This window comes from Mustelus asterias, chromosome 2, assembly GCF_964213995.1.
Source record: "Mustelus asterias chromosome 2, sMusAst1.hap1.1, whole genome shotgun sequence".
Classification (NCBI taxonomy): domain Eukaryota; kingdom Metazoa; phylum Chordata; class Chondrichthyes; order Carcharhiniformes; family Triakidae; genus Mustelus; species Mustelus asterias.
In genome coordinates this window covers 127,525,971-127,549,282 of record NC_135802.1, presented here as the reverse complement: position 1 = coordinate 127,549,282, position 23,312 = coordinate 127,525,971, and the positions used below count along the sequence as shown (strand labels likewise).

Genomic DNA, 23,312 nt, shown 5'->3' with positions numbered 1-23,312 from the left:
AAACAGCAGAATTTCCACCTGGTATAAAAAGTCGAGGAGGATTAACCTTACCAGCAACAAGCTTTTCACTAAGAAGTAACTAGAATTTTTTTTTCAGAGAACTATTAAAAGAATCCTACTTATTGCATTTACATTTTATGGTAGTAAATTGCCTTTGCTCACAATGGGAAAATTAGTATGTTTTTTTTTAACATACATGATGGCAATTGGTTTCTGACAGAAATTCTAAAAACTAACTTAATTGTACCACTGTCCAGAGCCTACATTGTGACAGTTCAAAATTGTACGGGCAATGTTGACATAGCAACTTGCAATGGTAAATGCTGGTAAAAAGGAGTGATCAGAAAATTGTGTCAACAGGAAGTCAGAATGGTAGATCATGATTAGCATAGTTTTTGGAGTTAGTGGGCTTGTAATATAAAACCACTTGCCTAAGGTAAAGAGAGTAAAGTCCAGAAAGAGAACTGGAAGGAGACCATTCAGCCGCTTGAACTGCTCCGTCATTCGATACAATCATGGCTGATCAGTTTGTGTTTCAAATTTCACATTCCCACTCCGATGACCTTTGATTCCCTTGCGTAATAAGAATCTATCTACCTCTGCCTTAAAAATATTCAATGATGCGACTTCTACCACGTTCTGAAGCAGAGTTTGAAGTGTACAATCCTCAGAGAGAAAAAAATTCTCCTCATCTCTGTCCTAAAAGGGTGATCCCTAATTTTAAAATAGTGCCCCGAGAGAAAACGTCCTTTCCATGTCCATCTTGTTGAGACTATTGAGGATCTTATATACTTGAATCAAGTCATCCCTCATTCTTCTAAACTCCAGTCTCTCCAACCTTTCCTCATATGGCAACCTATTCATTCCAGATATCAATCTAGAAAATCTAGAAAGCAAGAATCAGAGATGAACCACATGGCTATGAAGAACTGGTGGAAATTTGAAGCAAATTATATTTGCCAGAGGTCAGATATGGAGAATTAGAATAAAAAGTGTTCCATATATTTTGCAAAATGACAGACAGGCAAAACTCGGACTTATGCAGCAGCCTTTTCACTGGAGAAAGTGAATGGAACAAAGAGAAATTGTTCAAAAACAGAACAAGATAAACAAAATATAGGAGGGTGGTAATGAACATGAATTGGTTGGGCCACTCACTGTACAAGAAGCAGACAAGCCAGAGAACATTCAGGAGTTGGAGGGTGGCAAAGAAATAATGGATGTCCTGGGTAAAAATGAGTTAAAATGGGCCAAAGAATCTGAAGTCATTAAAAATGTAGAATACATCAAAATTGTCACAGATGATGGATATGAACTAGAGAAGGGGACATAGGATAGATCTTAGATAGGAGGAAAATAGTTTTGTGGCATAGGAGCATGTTGACATAAGAGTCTAAAGTTGTGTTCATTAAATCTTTAATCAAGTTAAGAACAGTATTCTCCACTACAAGAATACACGCAGATAGCATAATCTAATACTCTATGGAAATAATATCCAAGAGCTGTTGGGGCTAAGGAATAGGTTTGATATTTGTGGTAGGCAACCAACCAGGTTTATGAATGGTAATTTAGGACATGCAACTGTACACGGAAAGATTTCAAAAAGCTATACAAAAAGCTTTCAAAAAGATATACAAAAAGCATAGCTGAATTGTTGAAATAAAAATAAAAATGCAAATGAAAGAGACAGATGTCAGGGTGTCTTAAAACCAATTAAGAATTTTGCTGGGTAGTCACTTTATAATGGAGGGAAATGGAGAAGCTATTACAGCAATAAGTGATCAGATAATTTGTTATGTTGTTGCAGGATAAATGTTAACCAAAACACCAGGAGAACCCGCTGATTCTTTTTTCAAATAGTGGCATTGAATCATTTCTGTTCATTTGTGAGAGCAGATGGGGCCTAAGTTTAATACCTTATTCCAAAATTGGCACATCCGATGGTGCAGCACTTCTCAGTGCTGCAGTGAAGTGCCAGCGGAAATAATATGCTGAAGTCTGTGGAGAGGGATTTGAATCCATGACTCAGAATAGAGTGTTAACAATGAACCCAGGGAAATAAGACAAATAACCACAACATACCAAAGGTATGTCCCTTTTAGCACAATAAGCATAGGATGTTAAAAGGTGGGTGAGTAAATTCAGCATTCAACACATTTAGCAATCATAAAAAGTATGTGGTGGGAATATTATATTTACAGAGTTGTATTCTTCAAAGATGACAAACTGGGAGTATGGGAGAGCTGCGAATTTGTAATAATTTACTTCTGTAACAGCTGATGAGCTAATGAAGAATAAAGTTATTTTTAAAATATGCTATTCTCCAGTAAAATCTTACTGGTTGTTGCTGATTTAGTTTTATTCTTTTATTATAATATATAATTAAAAATCTTAATGCCAAATAGGGATTGGAATCCTATATGTGTAAAGGGCCATCAAGGCTTGCTGCTCAGATGAGAGGGCAAAACTGCAACAGTTGAAGCTCAATGTGGGGAAGTGAAAGATGACCCACTTTAGACCCAAGAAAGATAAACCAGAAGATGTCTAAATGATGAAAAATCAGTAACTGTGGAGGAGCAATAAAAATTAGGGTCATGTAGAGAAATCATTAGACACCAGTGAGCAAGTTATGCTACAACTATATAAAGCTCTGGATAAAAGCAAATTACTGCGGATGCTCGAATCTGAAACCAAAAGAGAAAATGCTGAAAAATCTCAGCAGGTTTGGCAACATCTTTAAAGAGAGAAAAGAGCTGACATTTCGAGTCCAGATGACCTTTGTCAAAGCTTTGGTTATATAAAGCTCTGGTTAGACTTCATTCAGTTCTGGACATCCCACCTCAAGAATGATATATAGACCTTGGAGGAGGTACAGCAAATTTACCAGAATAATACATGGTATAAAGGTTTGCTATTCCTTTAAGAATAGAAAATTAAGGGGTAATCTTACCAAAAGAATTCTAAGTGCCAAATGGGCGTGAAAAGGGGAGAAATCTGTGCCTTTTGTTTGGGCGAATTAAAAATCGAATCTTATATGAGTCTATCAAGAAAATGAGGCCAAACCAGTTTTCCGCCAGCAGGGAGGGTGGGCAGGGCCTAGCTCACCCAAAAGCTGGCCGATCGTAGCAGAGTGCGTCATTGCGCATGTGCAGATTTCTGTACCCTTTGAGCACAGAAATCTGTCACTGCCTCCCCCATTATAGCTGGCCTTTAGCTATGAGGAGAGGTTGGAGAAACTTGGTTTGTTCTCACTGGAATGATGGAGGTTGAGGGGGCGACATGATAGAAGTCTACAAGATTATGAGGGGTATGGACAGAGTGGATAGTCAGAAGCTTTTTCCCAGGATGGAAGAGTCAATTACTAGGGGGCATAGGTTTAAGGTGTGAGTGGCAAGATTTAAAGGAGATGTACGAGGCAAGTTTTTTAACACAGAGGGTGGTGGGTGCCTGGAACTTTGCTGGGGGAGATAGTAGAAGTAGATACGATAGTGACTTTTAAGGGGTGTCTTGACAAATACATGGATAGGATGGAAATAGAGGGATATAGTCCCCGGAAGAGTAGGAGGTTTTAGTTCAGTCGGGCAGCATGGTTAGTGCAGACTTGCAGGGCCAAAGGGCCTGTTCCTGTGCTGTAATTTTCTTTGTTCATGGCCGATCACCTTATCCCCTCGCTACTGCGGGGCTTTACAGCCGATCACCCCCTCTCCCCAGAATGATCGCAGCCAAAATCCCGCTGTTGCAGAGTGCATCCTGGGCTCACTTGTAATATTAAATGCTATTTAAACTATTTCCTCTGGATACTTTTCCCTGGTGGAGGAATCCAGGAGGGGGAATAACCTTAAAATTATAACAAGACTATTTAGGTGATATTAGAAAGCGCTTCCTCACACAAAGAATTGGTCATGGAAATATGGAACTCTCTCCCTCTAAAAAGCAATTGAAACTAGGTTTATTGAAAATTTTAAAATTGAGATTGGCAAAAGTATTAAGGGAAATTAAAATTATTGCAGGAAAATGGAATTATGATAAACGTTCAGCCATGATATCAATGGCAGAGCAAGTTTGAGAGCCTAAATGTCATATGCTTGTTTCTACCATTCAGATCCATGAACAGTCCTTTACAGATTCCATAGGTTCTAATAACAATTGATGTTTCTAATCTCTTCTTTCAATTCATAATGCTCTTACCTCTTGTTAAAGATCCACATCACAACTGAGCATACAACCTAGGCTGACAGTTTTGTGCAGTACTCAGAGATGACAACGTCAAAATCGCCATTTTTTAGGATGAGATATTAAGATTCAGAATTGAACGTAAGAAATCCCTTGGTACACTTGAAGAAGATTGGGAAATTCAGTCTCCAGGCAAAGGTACTTTCCTCAAGCATCAGCATAAATAAGCTATGACATTTGCATAAGATAATTCATTGGTTGTGGAGCACTTTGGGATGGTTTTAGAAGGCATGATAAATAATATTTTCATCTTATTTTCAAATCCCTCCATGCCTTGACCCTCTCCAGTTCTGTAATATTTGCAGCCTTACAACAATCCATGTTCAGCAATCCTCTAATTCAGGCCTTTTGAGCATCCCCAATTTTAATTGCTTCACCATTGGTGGCTTACCTTCAGTTTCCTGGGCTAATTTGAAGTCCCTACACTTCTCTATTCCACTTTACTGGTACGTTGCACAGTGGTTGGCACAGCTGTCTCACAGCGCCAGGGATCTGGGTTCAATTCCCTGCTTGAGTCACTGTCTGTGCGGAGTCTGCATGTTCTCCCCGTGTCAGCATGGGTTTCCTCCGGGTGCTCCGGTTTCCTCCCACAGTCCAAAGATGTGCTGGTTAGGTGGATTGGCCATGCTAAATTGTCCCTCAGTGTACCCTTACAGCTGCTGGATTGTGGAGACTAGGGGATTTTCACAGTAACTTCATTGCCGTGTTAATGTAAGCCTACTTGTGACACTAACAAATAAATTTTAAAATTCCTTTAAAACACTCCTTCAAACCCACCTCCAAGGTTTTGATCATCTAATTTAAAATCTCCTCATGTGGCTCAGAGTCATACTTTGTTATATCATCAATGGTGGACCCTCAATTTGAGGATGAGTTCTACCTGCCATTTCTTCACGTGACTGAACAGATGAATTCTTGGCCAACAGATCTTTGGGCACATGGGACCAAAATGTCCCAGGACTGAAGTAGTGGGATCAAGTGCAGGATTTGCTTCCTTTTCTTTCACCCTCTGCTGTGCATCATTATTAAGATGTTGTGACTCAAAGGGAGATGCTTTCTGAGGGGCAAGTGGCTGCCATTTTGAACCATTAATGTCAAGCTGCTCCCAGTCGTTAATGTCAATGCTGCTGCGCTTCAAGGAAGCTTCTAAGTCTGTTTAAGAAGGGAGACACACTCTCGCTGTTTTGTAACGCACCATGACACATGCTATTGCGTTAAAGGTGCTATATAAATACAGAATTTCGTTGTTGTTTTGTTCCCCACCGCGCGCCTACAAATCAAATGTGCGTGATACGTCATCTGTTTGTGCCATGACGTTGTTGCGGACGCACGACGCGGTGACGTCAGTGGGAGGTGATGTCAGCGGTGGGGAGTCGTGAGCTGTGCGCGAGTCGGGGTCTTCTGGTCGGCTGGAGGAGAGTGTTTACCGCCAGGCTGCAGGCAGTCGCTCTCACCTTGGGCCTGGCTCTGTCACCATCCTGCCGACGGCTTGCTCATTCCAGGCTCTGCTTCGCTACCGCTCAAAGAGGCGATGGTGCTGCTCTTCCTGGCCTCGGTGGAGTGCGCTCGGTGGGAGAGCCGGAGCGGGGATGGATGCTGGTGCTCCGCCACAGGGTGAACTTAGAACCAGCCATTGGCCAGAGTCTGTTCAGGAGAGGTGAGCCGGTGTAAAGGGCCCTATCTGTCCGCCAATAGCTCTGTTATGTTGGCTGAATGTACAGCACACTCGGGACAGGGGATGCCCACTCCTGGATGATGACACCAAATTTCTGGGGGCTCCACTTCCACTTTCTTAGTTTGTTATATCTACAGATGAATTTGGAGACTCGGCAACAACTGTGGCATGTTCATTTTAATAGCTAGCCACATCAAATAGTGGAAAAGTGGGGAATAGTTAACAGCATCTGAAAATATATAAGACAGGTTAACGTTTTGGGTTTAGATAGATGATTGTAGTGATTGTCCCTTTAAGCAGTGGTTCCCAACCGTTTATATGTAATGGCACAACTCAATTTTTTTTGAGGCATACCTGCTATTTTCTCTGTCTTGCATAGAAATTAAAAGCAGTAGTAGGCATTCAGCCCTTCAAGCCTGCTCTGCCATTCATTTTGATCATGACTGATTGTCGAATTCAATATCCTGATTCTCCCCCCACCCTCCTTATTCCTTGATCACTTTAGCCCCTAGAGCTATACCTGATTTCAAGAAGAAATCAGACAATGTTTTGACCTCAATTACATTCGGTGGTAGTGAATTCCACACATTCACCACTCTGGGTGAAGAAATTTATCTTCAAACTATGACCCCTAGTTCTGGACTCTCCCACCATTGTCACCATTCTGTTTGAAACCACCCTGTCTAACCCTGTTAGAACTTTCCAAGTTTCTATTAGATCCCCCCTCACTCTTCTGAATTCCAGGGAATATAATCCTAACCGACTTAGTCTCTCCTCATATGACAGACCTGCCATCCCAAGAATCAGCCTGGTAAACTCCCTCTATAACAAAGACATCCTTCCTCAGATAAGGACACCAAAACGTGTCTCAATACTCCAGGTGTGGCCTCACCAATGCCCTATACAATTGCAGCAAAACATCCCTATCCCTATACTCAAATCCTCTCGCTAGAAGGCCAACATACCATTTGCCTTCTTTACTGCCTGCTGTAGCTGCGCACTTACTTTCAGCGACTGATGCATGAGGACACCAAGGTCTCGCTGAGTAGTCACTTCTTTGAACTTGTACCCATTTAAATAATCTGTCTTCCTATTATCGCTACCAAAATGGATAACCTCACATTTATTCACATAATACTGCATCTGCCATGCATATGCCCACCATGTGCTCAGCCTGTCCAAATCACACTGAAGCATCTCTGCATTCTCCTCACAGCTCACCCTCCACCCAACTTTGTATCATCTGCAAATTTGGAGATAATGCATTCAGTTCCCTCGTCAAAATTATTAATATATAATGTGAACAGTTGGGGTCCTAGCACAACTCCCTGTGGAACCCCACTAGTCACTGACTGCCAATCAGAAAAAGACCCATTTATGCCAACTCTTTGCTTGCTTTCTGCTAACCAACTTTCTATCCATCTCAAGACATTACCTGCTATCCCATGTGCTTTAACTTTACATAGTCTCTTGATGTCTTCTCTGTCATGATGGTTAGTATTTCTACCTCACAGTGCCAGGGAATGGGGTTCAATTCTGGCTTTGGGGTGACTATCTGTGTGGAGTTTGCACATTCTCCCTTTGTTGGTGTGGGTTTCCTCCCACAGTCCAAGGGTGTGCAGGTTAGCTTGATTGGCCCCTTAGTATCCCAGGATATGTAGGTTAAGGGGATTAGGGGGGGTAGATGCATGAGATTATAGGGTTAGGATCTGAGATGCTCTGTTGGAGGGTCATTGCAGACTTGATGGGCTGAATGACCTGTTTCTACACTGTAGGGATTCTTCCCTTACTCTTTTTTTAACTTCTTGCTGCTTCTCTTTTTAACCTCTCCCTATCTCTCTCGCTTCACCCAGCGTTTTTGTGCCCTTTTTGAGTTTTGCATTTTCTACAAACGCATGGGACCTTTGACTTCAGCTTCAAGTCCCATTAATCATGGGCCTGACCAACATAAAAAATCTAAATCGTGCATGTGCGGCTCTCTTCCAGCCAGCACAAGTGTGGGAAGCCCAAGATCCGTTGGGTCTTGGAGACTCCAACCACAGAGCTGAAGACGAAGGCTAGTTTTAGTTTAATTACATAAATTTTGAATTTTCTTTTTATTCATTCGTGGGACATGAGTTTTGCTGTTTGGCCAGCATTTATTGCCTATACCTAGTTGCCCTTGAGAAGGTGGTGATGAGCCACCGCCTTGAATCGCTGCAGTCCATGTGCTATGGGTTGACCCATAATGCTATTAGGGAGGGAATTCCAGGATTTTGATCCAGTGACTGTGAAGGAATGGTGATACATTTCCAAGTTAGGATGGTGAGTGGACTGGAGGGGAACTTGCAGGTGGTGGTGTTCCCATGTATTTGCTGCCCTTGTCCTTCTAGATGGAAGTGGGTTTGGAAGGTGCTGTCTCAGGATCTTTGGTGAATTGCTGCAGAGCATCTTGTAGATGGTACACACTGCTGCTACTGAGCGTCGGTGGTGGAGGGAGTGGATATTTGTAGATGTGGTGCCAATCAAGCGGACTGCTTTGTTCTGAATGGTTTCGAGTGTTGTTGGAGCTGCACCCATCCAGGCAAGTGTGGAGTATTCCATCACACTCCTGACTTGTGCCTTGTAGATGGTGGATAGGCTTCGGGGAGTCAGGAGGTGAGTTACTTGCCGCAGTATTCCTAGCCTCTGACCTGCTCTTGTAGCTACTCTGTTTATGTGACGAGTCCAGTTGAGTTTCTGGTCAATGGTAACCCCATTGGGGGATTCAGTGATGGTAACACCATTGAATGTCAAGGGGAGGTGTTTCGAGTGTCTCTTATTGGTGATGGTCATTGCCTGACATTTGTGTGGTGCGAATGTTACTTACCACTTGTCAGCCCAAGCCAGGATATTGTCCAGATATGATCCATAGAACCCTTACAGTGCAGAAGAAGGCCATTCGATCTTGTTGCATTTTAACATAGATTGTTTCTAAGGAGTCGCAAATGGTGCTGAACGTTGTGCAATCATCAGTGAATATCACCACTTCTGACCTGATGACAGAGAGAAGGCACAGTAAGAAGTCTCACAACACCAGGTTGATCTCATCTGATCAGGCCCACTCACCTAATGAAGGAGCAACGCTCCGAAACCAAATAAACCTGTTGGACTTTAGCCTTGTGTTGTGAGATTTCTTACTGTGCCCACCCCAGTCCCACGCCAGAATCTCCACATCACAGAGGGAAGGTCGTTGAAGCAGCTGAAGATGGTTGGGCTGAGGACACTACCCTGAGGGACTCCTGCAGAGATGTTCTTTAGCTGAGATGACTGACCCTCCATGACCACAACTATGTTTCTATGTACCAGGTATGACCCCAACCAGTAGAGAGTTTGCCCCTAATATCCATTGATTCCAGTTTTGCTAGGGCTCCTTGATGTCGCACTCAGTCGAATGCGGCTTTGATGTCAAGTGCTGTCACTCTCACCTCACCTCTGGAATTCAGCTCTTTTGTCCATGTTCGAACCAAGACTGTAATGAGCCGAATGACCCTGTTTCCATGACACACTTGGGGGCTCTTCACGGCGCACTGAATAGAACCACTACCTTTAATGATCAATGTGCAGAGTAACATAACCTGGGAAACCAATTGGGGAGCAGAGTGGGGGATTACTCTGAATTGAGGTTCCAGTTCCAGAATCTTCTCGGAGCTGACTGGCAGCCATGAAGCTGCTAACCTCTATTATAGTTGGATATCAATAAATGTTTATAGTTATTTACCTAACTGATGAACTGAAATGATTACATTGGTGAAGATTGTGAATATAAAGTTCAGGTTGAGAAACAGTAGATAGTTTGCAAATATGTCCTGTTTCAGGCGGATAGATCCTTTTGATTCCCCTGTGGAGGATTGGACACAAATTGAGCGCTTGGGCTACTTGGGCCAACAGAATTGATGAGGAGGGGAAGAGAAAGACAATCTTTGAGTGCATGTGCGACCCAGACCTACATGTAGCTTCACATCCCCAAGCGTGCCCGACTCCAAATCATTCACCTGAGAGAATTGAATTGGCGAAAACACACTGACACCCGAAGCCATCGGTCATATTGCAGCTATTTAAGTTTAACTCACCTGGGAGAGCCTCTGGGGAAACTGTTGCAACTTATATGACCAAATTAAGACAGATCTCCGAGCACTGCGACTTCAGAGCCACTCGCAACGACTGACTGCGGGACTGTTTAGTCTGCAGTGTAAATAATGAGCCCATCCAATGGAAGATACTTGCAGAGATAAATTTTAAGGTGTTGGAGATAGCGCTGGCAATGGAGAGCAGTGAGAAGGGTGCACTGGAGCTTTAGAATGCACAAAATGGTATGGCCCACCAGTTAGGGAGGGAAGTTACAATCAGCAGTGGCGCTAAAAGTGAAGATGTAATTTTAAATGGGAAGCAAATGCAGCCATGAATGGAGTGAGAAAATGTAAAAGGGCCAATCAATCACCGATGTGGGGGTAATCACTACCCTGAAGTCTGCAGATATAAAGAGGCTGAATGTTATTTTTGCCACAGGAAAGATCACTTAAGACGCCAATGTAAAAATACGTCTAGTCTATCTAGTAACACATCACAGTGTATTGAAGTGTCCAGTACCAAGGATTTAAACGTTCACTCGTTGTTCAACGTGAAAGTGAGCAAGGTAGCCTCCCATCTCTGTGATGCTTCTGGTAAATTATAGGCCCTTATAGATAGAAGTTGATACAGGAGCCTCTGCCCCAGTGATAGGAGAACAAGTAGGAGTCCAGCCATTGTGTTTAAGGGGTACCAAAAGAAATCTAACAACTTGCACAAGCGAAGCCATCAAGACGTCGTCCCAATATGCTATCGGCAACAGTCCACTCACTCCCAGTAATAATAGTGTCAGGCCAAGGGCCAAATCTTTTGGGCCATGATTGGTTCAAGATAATCAACTTAAACTGGAAAATATTTTTTGTGACGAGTTAGGTAAAGTAAAGCACCTTCAGGTGAAGGTCAATGTAGATCCAGAAGCAACCCCTCATTTATTTTTTAAGAGCAAGATCAGTACCAAATGCCTTGCGAGGAATGTTGGACACAGAATTGAAGCGATTGGAAGAACTGGGTATTATCCCAGCCAGTTCAGTTCACAGAGTGAGCAGCACCCATAGTCCACATGATAAAGCCTGACAACACCGCATCTGTGGGGATTACAAATTGACAACTATTCACGTTATCAAGTTAGGTAAGTATCCAATCCCAAAGGTTGAAGATCTGTATGAATCATCATCGAAATCATCATCGAAACCCTACAGTGCAGAAAGAGGCCATTTGGCCCATTGAGTCTGCACCGACCACAATCCCACCCAGGCCCTACCCCCCATATCCCTACACATTTACCCGCTAATCCCTCTAACCTACGCATCTCAGGACACTAAGGGGCAATTTTAGCACAGCCAATCAACCTAACCCGCACATCTTTCGACGGTGGGAGGAAACCGGAGCACCCGGAGGAAACCCACGCAGACACTGGGAGAACGTGCAAACTCCACACACACACAGTGACCCAAGCTGGGAATCGAACCCAGGTCCCTGGAGCTGTGAAGCAGCAGTCTGTGCTACCATGCCGCCCCACTGTGCTACCGTGCCGCCCTGTATGCAAAGTTGGCCAGAGGTCAAACCTATACAAACTGGATATGAGTCACACCTATCAGCAACTTTAATTAGATGATGCTTCTCGATATGTCATGATAAACACACGAGTTGACTCAGTCTAAGTGACTGCCTTTTGGTGTGTTGTCAGCATGTGTTATTTTGCAGAGAACAATGGAAGATCTATTGCAAGGACTACCATGAGTTGTACTATACCTGGATGATGTTTTGATAACTAGATTGACAGAAGCTGAGCACCTAGCTAACTTAGTGGAGGTACTAAAGAAATTTAATGGTTGGAATTCACCTCAAGAAAAAGAAATGTACTTTTCAAGCCATTAAGGTAGCCTGTCTGGTGTATCACGGAGATGCACAAGGATTATACCCCCTGAAAGACAAGGTGAGAGCAATAAACGAGGCACCGGTCCCAAAAACATATCTGAGCTCAAATTGTTCTGAGGAATGGTTGATTATTATGGGCGGTTTCTACCAAATTTGTTGAGAGGATTGGCCCCCTTGCATATGCTGCTAAAGAAGCACCAGTGTTAGTTTTGGAAGATACCCCAGAGAAGCTTTTAAAAGTGGAGCAGATATTATATTCATCTAATTCATTGGTGCATTGCAATCTGTCTAACAAATCAGTGTTAACCTCTGATCCTCTCCATCTGACGTCAGTGAGGTGTTGTTCAAAGAGATGGATGATGGATTGGAAAGGCCAATAGAGTATGTCTTGAGAATCCTCTCGGGAGCTAAAAAAGGCTACTCGCAAATCAAGAAGGACCACCAATAGTTTTTGGTGTCACAAAATTCCACCAGTACTTGTATGGTAAGCACTTTACCATTGTTTTTGATCACAAACCACTTTTGAGTCTTTTTAAAGAAGACAAAGTTATTTGTCAATTATATTGGCAAAAATTCAGCATTGGGCATTAATCCTCTACGCCTATGGATATACTTTCAAGCACTGGCCTGGAACACACACAATGAATGTGGATGCATTTATCAAAGCGTCCTTGCAGTGCAGGAGGAGGCCATTCAGCCTTTCGCATCTGCATCGACTTTCCGACAGAGCATCGTACCCAGGTCCTATCCCAGTATTTATTCCACTAATCCCCCTAGCCTGCGCATCTTGGAAAGCTAAGGGACAATTTATCATGGCCAGTCCAACTAACCTGTACATCTTTAGACATTTAGTTGCCTAGCTTTGCAAGAGACTGTTGCACTTCCTCCAATATCGCATGAAATTGTCATTGATGGTGAACTTCTTGGATATGTCGTTAGTCTGGGCCAGTCAGGATCCACTGTTGTCCAAAGTCAGACACAGGATACTAATGGGTTGTGCTAATGAGCCAGTTTCCGAAGAGATGAAACATATTTCATATGAAAACATGAGTTGAGTTGTCATGGTGGCATCATACTTCGGGGAGCAAGAGTAATTGTCCCTGCACCAGGAAGAGAGTTGCTCCTAGTTGAATTATACAGTGCCCATCCGGGTATGTCTAAGATGAAGATGCTCACCAGTAGTTATGTCCGGTGGCCCGGTATTGATGCTGATATTGAGAACCTAGTCAAGCACAGTGAACCCTGCTAATTGCAACAAAGGTTGCCTGCTGCAGCCCCACTGCACCCTTGAGTGTGGTCTGGCCAGCCATAGATGTGTCCATATTGATTATGTTGGGCCATTCGTGGGCACATTGTTTTTGCTCCTTGTCGATGCATGTTCAAAGTGGATGGAAATGTTTGAGGTGAAGTCTCTGACATCGCACGCTGCAGTTGAGAAATTGTACCGATGTTTTTCCACCCACGCAATACCTGAAGTCATGGTGTCTGTTAATAGGACAGCCTTCATGAGCGCTGAATTCCAGAACTTTACCACCCTCAATGGTATCAAGCACATTTGGACTGCACCTTACCACCCAGCGTTCAACGGACTAGTTGAATGAGCATCCAAACTGGCCTAATGAAGCAGTCAGGAAGTCCCTGGAGACCACAATCTCTCAATTCCTTCTGGGCTATAGGACAACTCCACATGCAACAATTGAAGTCCCGCCAGCAGAGTTGTTAATGAATCGTCGTCTCAGAATGAGACTGAGCCTCATGTTTCCAAATTTGTGTGGGGGGAGGGGACAAACCATGATTTATGTAAGTCAATGCAGTCATTTTCAGTGGATGATGTAGCACATGTGAGGAATTTTGGAAGTGGATCAAATTGGGTCCCTGGGATCATTGTATCCAAAACTGGACCCCTTCGTAGAAAGTGGATGTAGATGGAAGGATCGTCCAGAAAAGCATAGACCATTTGAGAGAGCAAGAATTGCCAGTGCTGTCATCAGGAGCAATATTGCCATCTGGAAATGCTGTCAACTATCCAAGCACTGAAGTACCTGGTCGTCCTGTGGCAGGCAAGACTGATGTCTCCATGGAAACAGAACTGAGCTGCCTGTGTTTGGAAAGATACCTGTCATTGTGGTTTTGGCTGACAGCAATCCTGTGGAAGCGCCCCAGACAGAAGAGTCACATCACTCCACAATGATTTAAAAACCCCCAAAAGACTACATTTATAACTAATTGAATTAATGTACTAAATGTTTAATTATCTTGGACTGTGTAAATTGATTATTGACCTTTGTATAAAATGACTTGGAGGGAGAGGGATGTGGTGATTGTCCCTTTTAAGGATCTATCTGCAGAGCAAGGGTCGTATGACCCAGGGAAATTATCGGGGAGCTGGGTGGGGGCTCATCATGATCAGCTTGGGCTCCTGGTCCAGAACCTTCTTGGGAGCTGACTGGCAGCCACAAGGCTGCAAGCCTCTATTATATGTAAATAAACATTTGCAGTTACTTACCTAACTGGTGAACAAGAATTACTATGAAAGGTAAAGACTTTTAGTAGTGTGAAATGCTGGATAATCTGGATTGTCATCTATTCAACTTCAGATTTGGTGAAGGGCAAACAAAAACTGTCAGTGTAAAATGCAGCAATAGCATATTTCAATGTTTTTCAAGAGTTGGGCATTTACTGGATGTTTAAGTACTGCCAAGGGATTTTTTTTTTGAATACAGCTTAAGCTACTACATAGCATTGTCGTAAGAAACTAATGGTAAAATTGTCAAAGTTTGCCTTGATCACAACAAGTTAGAACCATAGAACCATAGAAAATTACAGCTCAGAAACAGGCCTTTTGGCCCTTGTCTGTGCCGAACCATTTTTTGCCTAGTCCCACTGACCTGCACTTGGACCATATCCCTCCACACCCCTCTCATCCATGAACCCGTCCAAGTTTTTCTTAAATGTTAAAAGCATTTACCACTTTATCCGGCAGCTCATTCCACACTCCCACTACTCTCTGCGTGAAGAAGCCCCCCCTAATATTCCCTTTAAACTTTTCTCCTTTCACCCTTAACCCATGCCCTCTGGTTTTTTTTCTCCCCTAACCTCAGCGGAAAAAGCCTGCTTGCATTCACTCTATCTATAACCATCAAAATCTTATACACCTCTATCAAATCTCCCCTCAATCTTCTACGCTCCAGGGAATAAAGTCCCAACCTATTCAATCTCTATGACAAAATAAATGTTTTTTCCATGTGAAGGTCTTTTAGATAGCATTGAGTGATATCCCTTGCGTTATCTCACGATGTGGTCAGAAATGAGCTTGAATGTCCCCTATCACTCCTGACAAACTACTATTCAATTTATGAATCTTTGTTCAGTAGTGCATTTCCCTGAAGCAGAGGTACATGATTTGCTTGTCTTTGTGGACAGCATGATTGCTTAGTACAGAGCCTTTGGATCACATATGAAGATTATGTTTTCCCATTAATTTGTAAATTTACTGAACCACAGACCGTTGCAGGAAATCTTGTAAAGTCTGATTTTTAACCTAGAGAAGTTCTACTAGAAGATGCAGTTTCATCTCATTGTATCAGAGACAAACACGGTATCAATCTCATACCCATATTTAACCTTCTCTTGCTGGTTGAAATCTCTGCGGATTTCAGATAGAAATGTCTTTTTAAAGGAATGAATTTGTAATAGAATTTCTGAGCACAGGAATTTACTAAGTAATTCAAGTGAAATGTATAATCGCAAAATACTGGACATCTGAAATACAAAGGGAAAATGCCAGATAAACTCAGCAGGTCTGGCAGCATATGTGGAGAGAGGTCTGTACAGGGTTGTTTAGACCTGAAACAACTCTTTCTCTCCATAAATGCTGCCAAACCTTTTTTTATATTCATTCTTGGGACATGGGCTTCGCTGGCTGGCCAGCATTTGTTGCCCTTGGAGGGCAGTTGAGAGTCAACCACATTGCTGTGGCTCTGGAGTCACATGTAGGCCAGACCAGGTAAGGACAGCAGATTCCCTTCCCTAAAGGACATTAGTGAATCAGATGGGTTTTCTGACAATCGACAATGGTTTCATGGTCATAAGTAGATTCTTAATTCCAGATTTTTTTTTTGATTTGAATTCCATATCCACCATGGTGGGATTCAAAGCCACGTCCCCAGAACCTGAGCTGAGTTTCTGGATTAATAATCCAGTGGTAATACCACTGGGCCGTCGCCTCCCCTGCTGAGTTTTTATGCAGCATTTTCTGTTTTTACTTCAAGTGCAATGAAGTTGTGTGAGGCAGTTGTCTACAAGCGCCAGTGAATGCACACTGGGCAACGTGTGTTTCTTTGAGGTGAAATTTGGCTTCCCGCTTCACAAGGCGGACAAACATTAGAACTGTGCGTGCAGTAAACGCAGTCTCCCTGGCCACAGGCCCAATAAATTCACAAGAACAAACCATGAATAATGCAAATAGGATTGAGTTGACTGGGCTTTGTGGGTTGGATTTCTGGCCAAAGGCTATTTGACAAATATGTTCTGATCTGTCTGCTTAATGTCAAGTATTGTGCCCATCAACAAATCATCCTTTCAATAAAAAACAAGTTAGTTAATAACACTTTTGTGATATAATTTCCTATATCTCAACTAACGTAGGCCTGTTCCTGAAAAAGAAGCTCAAAGCTTCTCAATATTTGTAAGAAGCCAGTTTAGCTGTTCAGTGGTAATAAAATGATCATTCAGCACCTACGACTGGATCTGCAATGGATGTCTTAAAGTTTTGTGACAAGAGCACCATGGTAATCAATCTTCAACTTGAGATTTGGTTTTAGCTGAGCTTGGCCAGCATGGTGGCACAATGGTTAGCACTGCTGCCTCACAGCTCCAGGGACCTGTGTTCGACTCCTAGTTGGGTCACTGTCTATGTGGAGTTTGCACATTCTCCCTGTGTCTACGTAGGTTTCCTCCGGGTGCTTCGGTTACCTCCCACAGTCCAAAGATGTGCGGGTTAGGTTGATTGGTTATGCTAACTTGCCCCTTAGTGTCCCAGGATGCGTAGGTTAGAGGGATTAGTGGGGTAAATATGTGGAGTTACAGAGATAGGGCCTGGGTGGGATTGTCAGTACAGACTCGATGGGCCGAATAGCCACGTTCTGTGCTGTAGGGTTTCTATGATTTCTATGAAATGCTACCTGAAATAGATCTACTGATGACATAAGCATTAAGTAGTGTACATATTGAGAAAAATGGCAAATTTTGAAATAAAAATGTTGATGGATAATCTTGAACTTGAATTGATTGTAAACCATGAAAGAGAGAAGTGGGGAATCTTAAGGAGGGAATTCCAGAGTATGGTGCCTAGGCAGCTGACAGCATGACCATAAATGGTAGAGTGCTGAAAATGTAGCCCACCCTCAATGCTACGATGAAGTGTCACCGTAGATATTCCTGAAATGTGACTTTGCACTGATTGAATGCTGCCAATTTTAACCAAACTGATACTTAATGCTTAAGAGGGCAAATATGGGTGAGGGGGTACATTAATAAATTTAGTGCAAACATAGTAAAAACATTTTTTATGTTGTCCTCTCTCCCATTGCATGGCTGCATTATTTGTTGCATTTTGAAGAGGTCCATAGAAAAACAACGGGGACAAACTGGGGCCATGATACGAGTAAAAAGCACACCAAGAAGGCAGAATATTCAGCTTCTAACATGATTCCCTGAATCAACTTGAGATTGTCTGAAATTGCAAAGCTTTTGTGGCACTACCTGAAGTGCTGTCTGTTAGTGATGTTGACTAGTGTTAGACAAGGTCTTGTGTGCTTCTGAACAAGTAAAGAAAATAGATTTTTCATTTTTATAACAGTCAAACATGTTTGCCAGAGTAAGATATACAAAAGTACTTTTAACCCCTCGTGGCAAATGTTAGCTGTTGCCACCTGCTGTTGAGTATCACTTTATGATCCAGTTTAATGAACAGAATAATCAACTTGAGGGCAAAGATTTGGTGAAAATATTTGGTTTCACTGTGGTGACAGGTTTGAATCAAATAACATTTTCGAGGGTTACCCTTATTTCCTGTCCTCTACTTGCCTACTTCAGAAAGTCAATGGCAGCTTTTCTCCTCCTAAAGTTATCAATTCTCTTTTAGATATATGTGCGTCTGCAGCATTTTTGCAGTATAGCTCTAAGAAAGTGGATCTACCGCCATTGGAAGGTCGGAAGTTCTATTTCGATACTCATGCAGTGGTGCAACAACTGGAAAAATATGGTAAATATAACTTTGTGCATATTTTCTGATGGAAAGGTTGCCTTGATTTTATTTTCTATTTTACTAAAACATGGGTTTGCTCCAGGTGCTCTGGTTTCCTCCCACAAGCCCAAAAGACGTGCTGGTTAGGTACATTGGCCATGCTAAATTCTCCCTCAGTGTACCCGAGCAAACACCGGAGTGTGGCGACTGGGGGATTTTTACAATAACTTCAATGCAGTGTTAATGTAAGCCTACTTGTGACCAATAAATAAACTTTACTATTGCGTTTCTTAAATCAGTTGGTATTCTGGAGGAATGAAATGATCTGAGTAATCTAGATTCATTGCAAAGGTAGAAAACAAGCAAACTCTTAAACTCTAGGTACTCAGGAATAATTAGCAATCCTGGAATTTGAATTGATGAACATTTGGAGGGATGAAAGATCTGCTATTCCACTTAAAAATTGAGTTTTCAACCTAATATGAATAAATCGGGGCTTAAACTGAGAGATGTTTGAATGTAGTGCTGTGCCAGAGTTAATGGTCTGGATTTTTAAGGAGCTGTCAGCTATCAGTTTTAATCACCATTGATCCTATGAAACTGACAGTGGGAGGATTCCTGGGAACCCTCCCTGCTCCACGGCATAGTTCTCGGTGGCAGGAGGCTGCCTGTCATTGCCCAGTGGCGGGATCTTGTGGTACTGCCACTGCCAATAGGATTAAAACTGGAACACAACTCCTGTACCTAGTTCCTCTATCAATAAATACCTTTTGTTCCTAACAAAGCCTGAAATCTCTTGATTTATGCCCAAGTGCCACAGCATAACAGGTCCCCAGAGGATTACCTGGGCCTCTGGATTACTAATCCAGTTACACTACCACTGTGCCACTGTCTCCCCCTTATGGTAATTTTGGACTTTGTATTAACACCAACCCCAATAAGAACTTGTGATATTCTGCCATTTCAATATTTAAGTGGCTTTGTGTAGCAAAGGTCAAGTTATCCCTGGTGCAAGAAAGTCATATTTTTGCATCACTAACATTATCCATATTTGAATGTTTGTAATAACCAAAGATACATAATTGATCATTAAGATTTTCCTTGTGCCTCTGAGGTGATGTATAATATCTATACACATTTAGCATAGAGAAATTAGAACAACACAGATGCTAGTGTTGTATTTCATGAAATGTAAATGATTGTAAAGCGGTGCAGGACAATTGAATCTCTCATTTTCCAATAATGCATGTGTACAATTGTAAATGGTCATTTACAATTCATGTACTTCCAACTAAAAAGGAGAACCACTTGCTGGTGATTCTTGTACGTGTCCATATTGATAACTATTTAGAATCCAAACAATAACAGTGGAGATAACAGTCAAAATGCATTTCCAAAGTTGTTGTAGGATCTAATTGTGTGGAAAATAATTTTCAGTAGCATCCCGTTGATCGTGATTGTGCTTTAAAAGTAATTAATTTGACTTTCTCCCTTTGAGGGTTTAATGACATCTGCCATGAATATCCTAGCAACCACAAGTTATTATGGGGTAGGTTTCTCTAATGTGCCTAAGTCTCCATTATTCATTGTTTGCTTTTTTTACCTCTTTGGTAACATCTAATAGCTTGTTTCTGGAAGTACAATTGTTGATTTGAATACATTGGTCATGTTTTTTTTCATGTTGGCTGGTCTTGCGGATAGCGAAGAGCATTGTCGGGCAATACAGCAGGATATAGATAGGCTGGAAAATTGGGCGGAGAAGTCGCTTCGGATAAATGCGAAGTGATGCATTTTGGAAGAAATAATGTAGGGAGGAGTTATACAATAAATGGCAGAGTCATCAGGAGTATAGAAACACAGAGGGACCTAGGTGTGCAAGTCCACAAATCCTTGAAGGTGGCAACACAGGTGGAGAAGGTGGTGAAGAAGGCATATGGTATGCTTGCCTTTATAGGACGGGGTATAGAGTATAAAAGCTGGAGTCTGATGATGCAGCTGTATAGAACGCTGGTTAGGCCACATTTGGAGTACTGCGTCCAGTTCTGGTCGCCGCACTACCAGAAGGACGTGGAGGCGTTAGAGTGAGTGCAGAGAAGGTTTACCAGGATGTTGCCTGGTATGGAGGGTCTTAGCTATGAGGAGAGATTGGGTAGACTGGGGTTGTTCTCCTTGGAAAGACGGAGAATGAGGGGAGATCTAATAGACGTGTACAAGATTATGAAGGGTATAGATAGGGTGAACAGTGGGAAGCTTTTTCCCAGGTCGGAGGTGACGGTCACGAGGGGTCACGGGCTCAAGGTGAGAGGGGCGACGTATAACTCCGATACCAGAGGGACGTTTTTTACACAGAGGGTGGTGGGGGCCTGGAATGCGCTGCCAAGTAGGGTGGTGGAGGCAGGCACGCTGACATCGTTTAAGACTTACCTGGATAGTCACATGAGCAGCCTGGGAATGGAGGGATACAAACGATTGGTCTAGTTGGACCAAGGAGCGGCACAGGCTTGGAGGGCCGAAGGGCCTGTTTCCTGTGCTGTACTGTTCTTTTGTTCTTTGTTTTTGTTGATCAGCCTCCTTCATTTTCCAACCATACTGGGGATTTTTTTGAATGATTAAAATCCTACCACTAGTTCTAGTAGTTGAAGCTTGTTTTACTTTTTAAACGTTATTGTATTAGTGAAATTACAAAAATACATTAAAGTGGACTAAATACAGTAATCGGTTAAATAGCACTTTCTTGTTAACTGTGCAAGGTTGCATGCATTGGAGTCAGTTTTGGGATCGGGGGGTTGGGGGGGGGGGGGGGGGGTATGGAATAGTGTGGTGGAGCCACATAAAGGGAAGCAATGGCGGTTGGAAACAAAGTGTAACAAAAATGAAAGCAAGTCACCTACAAGCATGAAAAGGGTTGTGAAGAGTGAGTTAATGATGGAATACTTCACCCGTAGAGCTTTTCAACTATAAATAGTGCTGGTGCCGAGCAATGTCATCATTTAATTCCAGAGTTGACTTCCAGGTAGAAACAGAGAGAGACTCGGCAGATTTGCCATTGGTCTTTTGTCACTTCATGAAGTCCTACTCCTAAATTTGATTTTAAAGCTGTAGATAGTTCAACTGGCTAAATGAAAGTGAGGTTTATAATCAGTTGAGCAGAAACTGGGAAGGATAGTTGCCATTTAAATGTCACTGCAACACAAGATGTAGCATTAGCTGATAAAAATGATCTGGTTGAAATAAGAGAACAGAAAAAAGTATTTCTGGATATTAGCTATCATGTGAGAATCATAGAATCCTTACAGTGCAGAAGGAGGCCATTCGGCTCATCGAGTCTGCACTGACAACAATCCCACCTCAGGCCCTATCACCACAACCCCACACATTTACCCTGCTAATCCCTCTAACCTACACATCCCAGGATACTAAGGGGCAATTTAGTATGACCAATTAATCTAACCCGCACATCTTTGGACTGTGGAAGAAACCCACGCAGACATGGGGAGAATGTACCAACTCCACGCAGACAGTGACCCAAGCTGGGAATCGAACCCGCGTTCCTGGTGCTGTGAAGCAGTAGTGCTAACCACTGTGCCACCCAAGTTTCAGCACAAAGCAGGTTGTGGTAGCTACACTGCTGAGAGTTACAAACTCCAGTATGGAAGTTACATACAAGGACATGGCAAAATTCAACAACTAGGACAACCCTAGTGATACAAGAAGCAAAATATGGCAGTTGATGGAAATAAAGGAAAAACAGAAAATGCTGGAGAACTTTGGATAGAAACTAGTATTTGCCCGTATCTAATTTGAGGATTGATTTGGTGGATGTAATGAGTGGGATTATTTTGTGGAGACATATTTAAAATAGGGGTTCAATGGTAAATGTTATATTTCTGGTAGATTCTGTTATTTTACAGTCTACCAACATTTTCACTAATCTTGTTAAATTTCACACTAATACTTTGACTCTGTCAGGCTTTCCTGGTAACATGTTTTACTGCTGTTTTTCTTGCAGGTTTCAGCACAAAGCAATCAGAGGTTGTGGTAGCTGCACTGCTAAGAGTTACAAACTCCAGTATGGAAGTTACATACAAGGACATGGCAACCAAAATTCAACAAGTAAGACAACCCTAGTGATACAAAAAGCAAAATATCGCAGCTAATAGAAATAAAGCAAAAACAGAAAATGCTGGAGAGACTCGGCTGGTCAGTCAACATCTGAAGAGAAAACACATTTCAAGTGCAAACTGCCTCATATTTTGCTGATGGATGCTACCTGACCTGTGCCTCCAGTGTTTTTGTTTTTGTTTCTGCCCCAGTGGTATGGTATATTCTTGTTTGATGTTTGAAATGTGATGATGCATTTTGCAAGCAACAAGGGATACACAACATTTTACAGGCTTGTAATTTGATCAATGATCTTAAAGGACCTCAGATTAAAATTTGATACTGAAATTACATTCTTTCTTTAACATGGTTGTGTTTTTTTTTTTTGCTGAGCCTTGTCCCTGCCTTTTTCATCTACAAAATGTGAAAAAATCCAAAGTAAAAAGTCATGGACATTCCATGTCAGAATATTCTTGAAGAAATGCTTCATTAAAACCTTTTTCAGGCAATCATTAATGCTACAAATTGAGTTGGCCCTTTTATAGTCTTTCTTTGAAGAAGTTCAGATGTGACAAACTGACAGTGAAGTTAGTGCAGGCCAGACTGACTTGGCTATCCTGCCAACATGATTAATTTTCTTCAGTGATTTTCAAATTTATTGAGAGCATAAATGTTATTCGTTGCTGAGAATTTTCATTTGGACTTCAATGTTCCCATGGAAACAGCCAGAGTAAATAACCATTGGGATTAGATTATAGAAGGACACATCCCAACCTTGCTGCTGTTAGCAAAGCTATAAATCTCAACTCCTTCTGGTTTTAAATGTTTATCCCATTCCATTTTTCATAGAATCATAGAATCCCTACAGTGCAGAAGGAGGCCATTCAGCCCATCGAGTCTCCACTGACCACAATCCCACCCAGGCCCTATACCCATAACCCCATGCATTTACCTTAGCTCGTCGCCCTGAGAGGGGGAATTTAGCATGGCAAATCCACCTAACCCGCACATCTTTGGACTGTGGGAGGAAACCGGAGCATCCAGAGGAAACCCACGCAAACACGAGAAGAATTTGATTTATTTTGATTTATT

General features: G+C 42.3%; 1 protein-coding gene across 5 annotated transcripts in view; it reads left to right on the top strand.

Annotated features, from left to right (window-relative positions):
* The first annotated feature begins 5,564 nt into the window (after positions 1–5,564).
* The window catches only part of mcur1 (mitochondrial calcium uniporter regulator 1), an 89,769-nt gene continuing 72,021 nt past the window's right edge, over positions 5,565–23,312 (top strand). For 3 of the 5 annotated variants that reach the window (XR_013500754.1, XM_078241204.1, XM_078241195.1), the window contains exons 1-3: positions 5,579–5,890; positions 18,018–18,137; positions 22,129–22,232. Coding sequence is in view for 4 of the 5 variants with exons in the window: in XM_078241204.1 (XP_078097330.1) it covers positions 5,590–5,890; positions 18,018–18,137; positions 22,129–22,232 (525 nt within the window). In the remaining variant the exon portion in view is untranslated. Of the gene's footprint in view, positions 5,891–18,017; positions 18,138–22,128; positions 22,233–23,312 lie in introns of all 5 variants that reach the window. The other 2 variants (XM_078241214.1, XM_078241225.1) reach the window with 2 other exon arrangements.